This window comes from Centrocercus urophasianus, unplaced genomic scaffold, assembly GCF_019232065.1.
Source record: "Centrocercus urophasianus isolate 14NV4802_14NV808 unplaced genomic scaffold, USGS_Curo_1.0 seq_17, whole genome shotgun sequence".
Lineage (NCBI taxonomy): Eukaryota > Metazoa > Chordata > Aves > Galliformes > Phasianidae > Centrocercus > Centrocercus urophasianus.
Window position 1 is genome coordinate 14,729,068 of NW_024884722.1, and position 12,361 is coordinate 14,741,428.

Genomic DNA, 12,361 nt, shown 5'->3' on the forward strand with positions numbered 1-12,361 from the left:
AGGGCTGGGTTCAGTTTTCAGTTTTGTACTACCTCTTTGTTTTAATGCTGATTTTGGTGGAGTGCATCACAAATAATGGTACCATAACATCAAGCTTGCATGCTTTTACTTTTTTTTCTAAGAGAGATTTCAATAAAGATTCTCGCGTACTGCATTTAAGTGATGGGGAGGAAGTAAACTTTGACTTTCTTATTTGTATTTAACAGGTCTGTATATGATGACCAACCAAATGCACATCAGAGGTTTATGGAAAAACTAGATGCCTGCATACGTAACCATGACAGGGAGATAGAGAAGATGTGCAATTTTCACCATCAGGGCTTTGTGGATGCTATCACAGAACTTCTTAAAGTTAGAGCTGATGCAGAAAAATTAAAGGTAAGGAGCTAGTTTGTCAGGGTTTTCTATTATTGCCTTTGAATTAAAAAAAAAAAAAAAAAAGGAGGGACTCAACTTTTCTATTGAAGAAATAGAGTTTTCATGACCTATCACAAACATTCTGTTATTTGAAACCTTTTTAAAAGTGGAATTTGTAGGATTTATGATGAATACTGTTTTTTTCTGAGGCAGTAATGCATTTATTTTAAAGTTAAATATTTTATTAGGTCTAATTCTCATTTTCTCATGCACTTTCAGAAAATGGTAGCAAAACAGTTTTGTGGTTTCTAGAGGCTTTCTCACATGGCAACAAGTAGCAAAGTATTGGCAAAACCATAATTTCTTATGTAGGTCTGCTTTTTCTAATCACGTGTTTACATGTCGGACCTTAGAAAGTTTCAAATTTTGATTAGATTTTAGTAAGATGACTGCAATTATCCCTGAAAAATATGTTCTATTTACATTGTAAATGAGTAGGAGAGTAGGTGGAGTTATTAGTTTTCTTTAGAAACGAGAACTAAGATTTACTCACAAATGAGAATGCATTATAGTGAATTATGAGATCCGTCCCTTTTAGCTCTCTTTACACTTTTGAGAGCAAAATATGCACACCAGACAGAAAGAGTATAGTTCATCAGAGGTTATGATTAGAAGAGCATTATATAAAGGATATTCAGATAACAAGAGACCAAATACAGCGTCAATGAGGTCATTGAGCATCTTTGTTCAGAAATTAATGAGATTTTTAATAAACTAGAATGTGCTTCCTTATTATGATGACCTAATGAGTCACTTACTATGTGGGAAAATCTGAGGTCGAGCTTTGCCTGCACCTGCAGCATTAAAATGTTGCTGTGGTTTGGAGATTTCCACGTTTGATGTTAATCAACCACCCAGTGTTTGCATTCAGCAAAGTATGAATGTTTAATTACCATAAAATGCAATCACCATTTCTTACAGACAATGAATGGCCCATAGAGCTCATTGAGGTTATCAAAAAGGGACCAGTGGTCAATTGGGTCAATGATTTGAATTGTTTGACAGACCTGCAGAAACAAGGAAAGTTCAAAAATCCCAAGTAAATTTGAGAAGTTTGCCACAGAATCTGTTAGAAAGAACTGTCATAAGTAATTGAAGTTAACGAAAGCCCTTTGCGATCAAAAGTTCAAGTTCAAGCTGTAGAGTTAATTTGAATTTGCATTTCTTTGTTCCAAGTTTCTCATGAAGCATGATCTGATTACAAGGGTGAGCAGTCACATCAGGGCAATATATGCATATTTGTCTAACAAAGGTGAAATTATTTTTAAGGTCCAAGTTACTGATACCAACCGAAGGCTTCAGGATGCTGGGAAAGAGGTGAGAAAATGGTGCTTCCTATATGGGCATTATGAATATTTGTAGCAAATCAAATGTGTTTGCATAATTTAATTGTAATTTTCTGTTAAAAAACCTCCAAGGTGATAGCCCAAACAGAGGAAATCATCCGATGTAGAGTTCAGCAAAGGAATATTACAACAGTTGTGGAAAAACTACAGTTGTGTCTTCCAGGTGAGTGGCAGATGGCTAAAGATGGTTGCAAATAATAATAGTAACAAAAAAGTAAGTCATGGTGGCTAAAATACAAAAGAATTTTATTTTTTAAGTAGTGGCCCTGTAAAAAACAGTGTAGCAAAAGGATTGTGATGTTTTAGAAAGGTGTCCACATATAGATTCTGTGACTTTACAGTATTTGACATTGGGTAATTTTGCCACTTTTTGAAAAACATTGTGAAAGATATAAATAATGCAAATGAAGTATCTACATGTACTTTTAATTGTAGTCATACTTTTAATTTGCTAAAAAATAAATTTGTTCCTTATTTTTTTAAACTATTTGAATTCTTCAAAAGTTACGAATTTTTCTGTTTGGACATTGTACTTTGTTTCAGTTCCAGTTCATTGCAGTCTTTTATTATAAAGCATAAAGGCTCCAAATAACATTTCGGAAAAGTGATATTGTGGGATTGCACTCAGCTCTATAAGGATTTTCTGCTTGTAGGACTTGAGGATATGGTACTGCGGATTTGAGAATTTTTTTTGTAAATTCTTGCTGACTTATTCTGATTACAGTAGAGGGTACTGTTGTCATTTAGTGGTAACAGATCGTAGACTTGTGAAATAGATAAAGTAGTGGTAAGTGAATAAGCTTGAAATATTGTCTACTGTTCTGTTTAATCTTAGGTATTTTTTTCTTTTAAAAGCTATTATGAGGTCAGTTCCTTTTTCTTTCTCTTACCTGCATTCTAGAATCTTTTTTCTTCGTAGTTTTATCACATTACCATTGTAGAAGGAAATGAATTAGACAAATTTAGCATACCCTTTTTCATGGCTTATTTTGTTCTTTTCAGTTATATTTCCTTTCTTATTAACTAAAACCACAATAAGATGCATGGGTTAATCTGCTTGTTTTTATGCAGTGCTGGAAATGTACAGCAAACTAAAAGAACAGATGAAAGTGAAAAGGTGAGTGAATTTATTTGTATTAGCAAAATAAGCCTTCTGTAAATAAACTGATAGATTATCAAAAACTGGTGCAGACAAATAAATGTAAAAGTCCTATCATATAGACTTACATTCTTCATAATACCTGGTCTGTTTCAAGAATGCCATTCCATTACAAGTGAACAAATAGTGTACTAGATATAAGAACTTCTAAAAGCTTACTGATTGCTATGGAAAATAATGGTTAGTTGAATAGCATTAAATGCAGTGACAATATGATTATAAAACATGAAGCAAAATGGGTTTTAGGTTTGCTTTTTTTAAAAAAAAAATATTTGAGACAATTTAAGATGTGATAACAAGACCCTTAGGGAATAGAGATCTTTACATAATACATTAATATCTGCTTAGTCTGTCATAATATATTTGAATCAAATTTATAAACCAAGGGAAAAGGACATTTCACTCCATATATGTTTCTTCAGACTTGTCTGATATATTTACACAGATCTTTTGTGTATGTGAGACTATGGGAAGGACATGGAGAAAAAGTGTTGTGTCTTTTCGACTGTCTTAAGGGTAAAAAAAACAACAAACATTTTGAAAAATAGAATTCTAGAATAATGTTCTTTAATAGGTACTTTCTTCCTCTGTTGTTTCTTCACTTTTCGTCTTCTGAGGGAGCCACTCACTGTTGCTGCAGCCCCAGCGTTCCCAGTTCTCTCTGAGGCTGCTCTGCTGTCCCTGTCCCCCAGGGGCTGCTGCTGCAGCATTGTGTATCTTATGCACACCCACCTCAGCAGCGCCACAACTTTCTTCTTCCTGCTTTATACAGGATCGCGTCCACCTTACCCGCAGCTGCTTTTCATGCAGCCTCCGACACTGATTGCTCTTTCTCTTCCCTGCTGTACTTGTGATCGCTGTCATCATGTATCTGTGTGCCTGGCACCACTGCAGGAAGCTCCCACTAAGTCTGTCTGGACCTAACTTTCTCCATTTGGAACTGTCTGTGCACAGTCAGATGTGTATATTCTAGACAACAATATAAAATTGCTTTTTGACTTTATGTCTGCATTTCTCATATCTGGATTTCTATTATATGAATATCCAACACCTCTTGACATAAAGCTGGACATCTGAAAACCCTAAACAACAGCTGCCATGCAAGAGCAAATCAGCTCTAAAGCCTGGGTGCAGACATGTCCAAAACACATCAGGTATACCATACACTGCTGATCAAGCAGAGCTGCAGCAAATGTGTTGTATCTTCTGCACTAGTGGGTGTGCTACATGGTACTTGTGTACATGTGCTATCTGGGAGGCTTTTGCAGAAATATCAGTGCTTCAACAAAAATTTGAACCTGTGCTTTTGCATTACAATCAGAGCTTGCTGATGGGAACCAGTTTGGTAGATCTCATCAACTTGACTGCTCTACACTGCTTCCTCTGAACAGGACACTGACACGGCAGTAGTTTAATGTAGCTGGCAGTGTGCTGTAGCAGTGTTCTTGGAGCACCTGAGAAGAAATATGTAAACAGTCCAGTGTCCCAGCTACTCTGCTCAGAGATTGTAGTGCAGAGTATGCTGTCTGAGCTGCACCACTTCCCACTTCCTTCCTGGTCTGCAGAATCTGCTACATTTTGCATATTGTTGATGTGGAAATGCTGGGATGAGAGTCTACATTCTACCATTCCCTTCTTCTGTCAGACAAGGCAAATAACATTCTGGCCAGTAAGAGATGTTATAGTTCCTAACATCATCATGAAAGATCACCTGGTGAGATAAAATAGCAGATGGCTCTTAGTGCTTTGACTCCATGTTCACTAATAGGTTTGTAGTCTACTGTTGGTTCATGGGATTTTTGAAAAAATTATCAGTACTCTTTCAATCTAAATTTCCATTCTTTAGGAGGTATAGATCTGATAATTTTCCCATGGAAGGAGTTGCTTGCCAGACAGGAAATCTTAAATGTTACAAGTCAAGTGATGGTGTACTGAATTGAAGGGTTTAGACGTGTCATTGTCATACCATAAAAAGATCTAAGGGAAAGGGGAGATGCTGTAGCTTTGATGTACCATACCTTGAAGTCACACAAAATACAGAAAGTTTAGGTTCTGCTGCAGGCTACTGCTACAGCTCAAGTATCTCTTTCATTAGTTATACTACACTTACTACTTGGCCTGTGACTTACAATTCCTATAATATTAGCTAGAAGTGGATATTTCACGGCACTTGCGATTAGTTCAAATGGTAATTTACCTGTGGCTTACCAAGCAACAAGTCCAGAGGATGAATGCATTTTGGTCTTTATCATTAAGTGATTCTGCAGTGGCAAGGACATCCAGAACACCCCTCATAGCTGATATGTGCAAGTACAAAGAATTTAAAAACTGACCTTCTTAATCTTTGCTGTGATGCTTTCTTGGAACAACTGGGGATATGAGCATTTATAACACCTGTCAAAACGAAATGGTGGGAGAGTTTATTTTGCACAAAGATCGTTTTTCTCATAAACCTTCAGTGAGGTTTGTTAATGCAGCTAAGCTTTCATTTGTACTTATTTAAAAATAAATAAATAAATCTCTTTTTGTTTGTGTTTGTTTTGTTTTGCAGCCTTTTAGTAATAACTTCGTTATTCCACTGTCTTTAAATCTTTCGCTGTGAATAAAACTAACGTTTCTTATGTTTAAGAAAGTGAACAAGAAAGCATGGATGCTCTACACTTCTGGGGGTAGTTATTTTATGGTAAAGATTAGGATTCTGTTTTCTCAAAGACAGCCAGATTAATAAGATAATGTGGGGTTTGGCATCTGGCATATATTCTATTTTATGGAGACAGAAAGAAGATCTACTGAGGAGTCCAAAAAGCTATCGATTGGTAGAAACTTTTGGTCTCTGCCAACATGGGTTATGTTTGAACTGATGACCTAGAGGTGAAAGGCTCTGTATCCTATTTATCTGTTTCCTGAGCCATGCATAACACAAGTTGACAAGAACTATAGTTGTGAGAGAAAATAATTGACGAATCTGCTCTAAACAGACACAATTGGCTGGAAAGATTTATGAAGGGTTTAAAGTCTTAGATGAGGAAGCACAAGGGAGAGGCCTAGTTTCTCCACTGCTCTCCTAAAGACCTGTTGAGATTATTATGTATTTCGGCAGTACTTTGTGCATCTTTAGTTTTAAGTCAGAGATAAGATCACCATGCTTCATGCAGCTCTCTTGGCATGGCTACTGTATTTGGGTTTGGTTATATGTATCTGTAGAAATATCCCAGCTTCTTCAGGAGACTGTAGATCAACAGTCTAATTGGGAATTATTGAAATTGATGGCTTTGCAGGTCTTCTTTCACACAAAACAAACAAACAAACAAAACATAGAGAAACTGTTGAATTGTAAAGGCAACTGTAAGTAAAAAAATTGTTTGTGCGATGATTTGTTTTCATTTGCAATTTCTCTTCAGCATCTGTGTGAATTTGACTCTTTCACAGTATTATTGAAAAATTCTGTTTGAACTCCCTCAAATTTGTCTTGTTTTGATAGGGAACAGAAAGTGTTTAATATTTACTCAGTGGAAATGTAATAAGCAGGGATATATGGTATTTGTCTGAGAGGGAAGCACAGAAGTCAGAAAACATTTTTTTTTCTTTGTAAATTAAGTTTCTTTCCTTAAAATTTAAATGAGAATTTCAAGGGTTTTTTTTTTGGTTTTTTTTTTTTTTTTTTTTTTTTTTTTTTGTTTTTTTTTTTTTGTTTTTTTTAAATCTAGCAGGGAATTTTAGTACATAAATATGCATTTCTTTATGTTATCGTGCATGTAAATGCTTTCTGCTTAATAAAATTCATGGCATTTGAGTTGCTCCTGTCCTGTACAGCTTTATTTCTCTAGTTTAACCTGGAGCTTTGTTAAGTAAGTTACAGTATTTCTTTCAACTGCCTTCAAATGAATTTCCATGATAAATCTTAGAAGTTCTCTGTCATTTAAAATATAACTTGCTTTATGTGCACTGGTAATAATTCAAAGTTATAATTTTTTTCTTTTTCTTTGGATCATACAAAACACTAATATTAATCTTCTGATTTTGTTTGCTTATTTTTTCCTGCCCTGCTTCATGCTGGCTTTAGAAGTTTCCTCTTTTATAGAGAACGTGTTAGTATAGGTCAATCTGTCCTACAGTATTCTGGTCTTGATGACAAGATGAATCAGTTCTGTACAATCTTTTATCTTATGAACTCTACTGGTGTTTCAGATTTCTGTTTTCAGTTTCTGAGCTTATAATATAAAATCTACATTGGAGAATGTTTTCTTAAAAGATTATGCCAGAAGAATAGACAAGGGACTGGTATATTTGTATGACAGAAATAACAGAAATAATTCCTTAAATTGTTCATATAGGCAATCTTCACATTCGTATGATAGATAATATATGATATAATAATATTATTGTCAAAACTTAATTCAAAACATTGAATTAAGTCTGTGGAATGTTTTTAAAGCAAAATATACAACTACATCATTGCTTGAAATTATATGCCAATTTTTTTTTTTTGCTTAAATCCTGACTTACAGGTGACCTTCAAATTAATAAGATTTCAGTGCTTTATCAGAACAGATGTTAAAAGGGCAAGGTCCTGAGCTCCATATATATATATAATTAGTAAGGGACTCTAGAATGGATTTTAAATGGATTATGTTAATTCTCATCTTAGAAACAGCAGTCAAAAACCTTCCAGATGAACCAATAGTGTTCTGATAAGCTGATCTGTATAATTTAAATACAAACCTTTTATACAATTCTGATGCTGTTACGGTTTTATTTCCCAGAAGTCTCACCATGTGGGCCCCTTGGTCATTTGCGAGTTAAAAAAAAAACAACAACAAAACACAAAACCACGCACACAAACCCCCCCAGACCCTTTCTTATCTGCAACATTCCTATTGCCTTATGTATATTGTATATAAACCAAGTATATAATAAACAAAAGCTGCTAATTTACACTTGAAACCTCTTTATTTGCAGTCTTCTGAAAGCAGTTGTGTTCTGGAATAAAAGAGAAGGCTTTTCCCATACTCTGGCTATGCTGAATTGCTAGCTTAGTTTAGAAATACTTTTATTGAGAAAATCTTAAAAAAATAATAATAATAATTAAGAAATGCTTTTATTTCAGAATAGAACATTAAGTTGCAACTGAGTTGTTACCAATTTGCTATTTCTTGTTGACAGAAGAGAACCATCAGCTTGAATTTTATTTCAGTTGGAACATGTTTGCCTGCTATACCTACAGAGTAATAGTAAGAAGCACCAGAACTGAAAAGGACACTTACAGTTTTTCTTGAACATTTTCAAGAGACTTTGCACATGCTCTGTTTCCCATTTTCAAAATAATTCAGTGATTTTGCATTTCTGATTGTGTAGGAATTCAAGAAAGAGAAAGAGCCAAGGCTGTAATATGAAAAGCTAAAAACGGGATAAGGATTTTGCCCTGTATTTGTGGAAAGATTTGGAACTGAACAGGAAGTTGACAGTCTCATATAGGTTTATCTTTTTCCCATTCATTGATTCACCTTAATCTGTTACGATAGACCAAAAAACAAAAAAAAAAAACAAAACAACCCAACAACAAAAAAAACAGGCATTTTTCTAAGCCTCCCAGACTGAATGGCTGGTGAGAATACTGTGTAATTACATCTACAAATAATTGCTGTACTATTCACAGTTATCCTCTTTCCTGCACATCTCTTTAAAATGTTGTCATCACAGTTTTGATGATCATGGCTCATGGAAAAAGGTATTGCCTTTTTAGTTTAGTTGTCTATTTCAAAATTAGTACACTTCTATTTTGCTTAATTTTTTTCAATGAATTTTCACAGTCAGAAGCTGATGTGACGCTTGAAAATGATATAGAGAGAGCTATTGATTCCACGAATGGGCATGATTCAGAGCTCCTTGTGGTGCTCATCTCTCCACTAAAGAGGAAGCATAGGAGAACCAAATTCCATCTGTAAATTTTCCCCCAAATCAGTTGGAAGCATCAAAACTTTACTTACGTCGTACAGGCCTAAAGTCAATAAATAGTTTTAATAAGTATTGGCCCAGAACACCTGTAAAAGAGAACTGAAACTGAAGACCAGAAAGGAACTGTAGTAAAAGATAGGGTTGATGTCAGTATTTGGAAGATCTGTGTTCTCAAAATTGCATTTATTTAGTATTCTTATTGAAGAAATAAGATGACAGGTTACTGATTCAATGGGTGTTGTGCTATGTATGACATAGTTGTAAATCTGATTGTTCCTTTAGTTTAACATTTTTTGGAAAGGACGTTTTCATTTGGTTGTCATCTATGTTGCATTTTTGTAATAGCAGTACATCTCCCAGACATTTTTGCAGCAGTGATTTAGAAATCAGAACAAGAACCTGAGATATTTTACTAGATTTTTCATCCCGTGGTTTTGAGTTTGTGATACCTTTGTTAATATGACAAAAGTAATTTGTAATGCTTTTTCATCAGAACTTGAGTTAAATTATTACTTATTACATGTAGTTTCTGTACCAAAAAAAAAAAAAATTCTATAATATTAATTCAAAATGTTTTGTAGTAATGTACTGAGAGTTCAGATCTTGATTGTGTAGCATTTTCAATGTCACAGTCTTTGTTTTATTTGGTGGAAACAAATCTTATTCATTTTTCCTGAAATGGCCCATGATATGGCTTGTTTTGCTCCTTCGCCTACATTTACCAACCTTTGCTGTTTTCTTAATACTTGAAATACTCTGAAATTAGTATGGAATCATATTTTATACTTACTTTTAACTGGAGTATTTTTTTTAGACTCATTGTCACTTATGAAAATTTTCACAAAATAGCTTTTAATGTATGGTACAACATCTTATGGACACGAGAGGAAATACTTCTTTGTGTTTTGTTCTCTAACACTCTATCTCAGGCTGTTTCTTCCATATTTCTGATACGTATAGTCTATAGTCTAACAGTAAACTGAAAAACAGTGAAAATAATCTGATCTTTGTTGGTTTTTTTCTTTCTTTGACCTTAAAGCTTGTTCAGTGTAATCATTTTGTTGGTGCGGCATACTTTATTTTGTCAGAACAGCAGATTAGATGCATCATTTACAGTAGGCTGGAGATAAGTTTATACATGTCTTTTCCAGCTACGGTGGTGAAAGGAGAGTGAGTACGGATGTGTGTGTAGACATAAGTTGAAAGAAGCCAAATATGTACAGGCACACATTTCCAAGATTGTTTTCTTTGTTTGGTGCATATACTCCAACACTGAGTGACTGGTAATTTGCATTTCAAAGATGAAACTAATTCAAACACCAGCAATGAAACTGATCTAGAAACAGATTGTTGGTACCGTTTTACTGCCTCCATTCCACAAGCTACTGCATGTGGCATTAGGAATCTATTGATCAATACAACCAATACCATAGAAGCCTACTTAAAATCTTGACTTGACTGAGTCACTCTGACAGCTCACTGTTTTTTATTTTCCCAAAATAAACATTGTACTGATGACCTTCTGTTTCACATTGTTCATTTGACTAATATTAATTTCAGTAATTTCGTTAGATGCCTATTGATTGCTTGTATTATATTGATATATGTAACAAAGAATGTATTTTATTTAAATTTGATAAGAAAGCTATGTAATTTGATTTAATCTCTTTGTAGATATTACTCTGCTTTGAAGACAATGGAACAACTAGAAAATCTGTATCTTCCCAGAGTTAGCCAATATCGATTTTGCCAAATAATGATAGAAAATCTTCCAAAACTACGTGAAGAAATAAAAGAAATTTCTATGTCAGATCTGAAGGATTTCTTAGAGAGTATTAGAAAGCATTCTGACAGAATTGGGGAAACTGCAATGAAGCAGGTAAGCCTACATACCAGGATGATTTCAGCCCCATTGCCTACTGAAAACTGACCTAAAGCTTCAAATATTCTTCAAGAACTTCGTTAATTAGCATAGTTTATGATATTTCTTTATTACTAGATTGAGTATTACTAATGAATGCTGTAGCTTTCTTGGCTGCAGCAAGTAAAATTTTGATTTGATTTTACTGTTGGACTGCCTCATTTTCTTCTAAAGTTTTTAGAATTTTGTTTTGTCTTTCAGAAAAAAAAATCTTGTAAAATGCAGAGCTGATGAGTATAAATGAAACTTAAGTGTGTCTCTCAACAAGACTACTGGACGTTGTATTGTCCTATGCCAGCCCTGTGCATCCCAATCACAAAATAATACTATGCTAACTTGGTGCATTTCTTTCAGCAGTGTGGACAATACAGTGCATCTGAATGCATTTGACTTCTGCAGCTGTCTGTTCACAGGGGCTTAATTGAAGACAGAAAACAAATAGCTGGCAAATTCTGTTTTGATAACTGTACTTGAGTATTAATTATGTGCTTGCAGGTTATTATTGGGAAAATTACAGATAACTTTTACATTTTTTTCTGTTGCATTCTGGGGATTAGGGAAGAATTATGCAAAAAGAAGCTGTTGAATTCTTTTGTCATCCCAAATCAATTGAGGGCAAAACCATCAGAGTGGGCTGAGAGCAAACAGCTTGCAATTAACACTGATTTGCGTTCAATACGACCACCTCTTTTTCATGACATAGCATATATTTATAAATAATGAAATTTGAATTATATCCCTCTTAATTGGTGCTACTTTCAAAACAGGCACAACAGCAGAAAACCTTTAGTACCACTCTTCAGAAGCATAATAATGTAAACTACAGTCGGAATATGCATTTGGGTAGAAGCAGAATTTTGGACTCTAAGAATGAAATGACATTGAAGCGAACACTTGAAGAAGATGATGATCATGATGAAGAGGTAGCCTTTTACTAAATCTTATTTAAAGTGAATTTTGCAGTTTTATCGAACAAAGCTTGCAGTGTGCTGTCTGTAGATGGAATAATATAGATGGAATAAGAAGAGAGCATCTTCAATGGACAATGCCCAGATCTTTATTTTAGGAGGAAAACAAAGTGCAAAATATTAATTTCGTTAATGCTAAAATAGAGTGTCAAGTTTGGGGCCATTCAGTTGAATAGAGTATGTCATTATTCAACTGAATTCAACTTGTAATTATTCAGGAATTCAGTTGCAAGTTACATAATACACTACCTGCCCACTGCAAACTGTACGTGGTGCCCTGGAATATTCCTCTGTTGCTAAAGTGGGTGCTTCTTTGTTGTGAACCTTAGCTTATGTTAGCAGTCTTTCAGCTACTGAATATTCACTATCCATAGATTAAATAAACTAGCGAATATTTAGATACTTGTATTTGGTGCTCTGAAAACACGGTGAATAGAATGTTTTTGCAACAGAAATGCAATCTAATACTCTAAGGCAGAGAGAGGAGGGAGCTTCTGTGATAGAACGGTTTTTCCTAAAGTTGCTGGCAAAGGAACTGATGCAGTTGCTCTTGAAGTCATTAATGCAAGCTCCTTCCACTTTCTACCAAAGTAAC

At 34.5% G+C, this 12,361-nt stretch overlaps 1 protein-coding gene across 17 annotated transcripts in view; it reads left to right on the top strand.

Moving 5' to 3' along the window:
- EXOC6 (exocyst complex component 6) overlaps window positions 1–12,361 on the top strand; it is an 83,772-nt gene that overhangs the window by 17,899 nt on the left and 53,512 nt on the right. For all 17 annotated transcript variants that reach the window (XR_006168648.1, XR_006168647.1, XR_006168649.1 and 14 more), the window contains exons 2-7: window positions 207–378; window positions 1,687–1,734; window positions 1,836–1,926; window positions 2,835–2,880; window positions 10,552–10,756; window positions 11,566–11,721. Coding sequence is in view for 11 of the 17 variants with exons in the window: in XM_042817759.1 (XP_042673693.1) it covers window positions 207–378; window positions 1,687–1,734; window positions 1,836–1,926; window positions 2,835–2,880; window positions 10,552–10,756; window positions 11,566–11,721 (718 nt within the window). In the remaining 6 variants the exon portion in view is untranslated. The remainder of the gene's footprint in view (window positions 1–206; window positions 379–1,686; window positions 1,735–1,835; window positions 1,927–2,834; window positions 2,881–10,551; window positions 10,757–11,565; window positions 11,722–12,361) is intronic.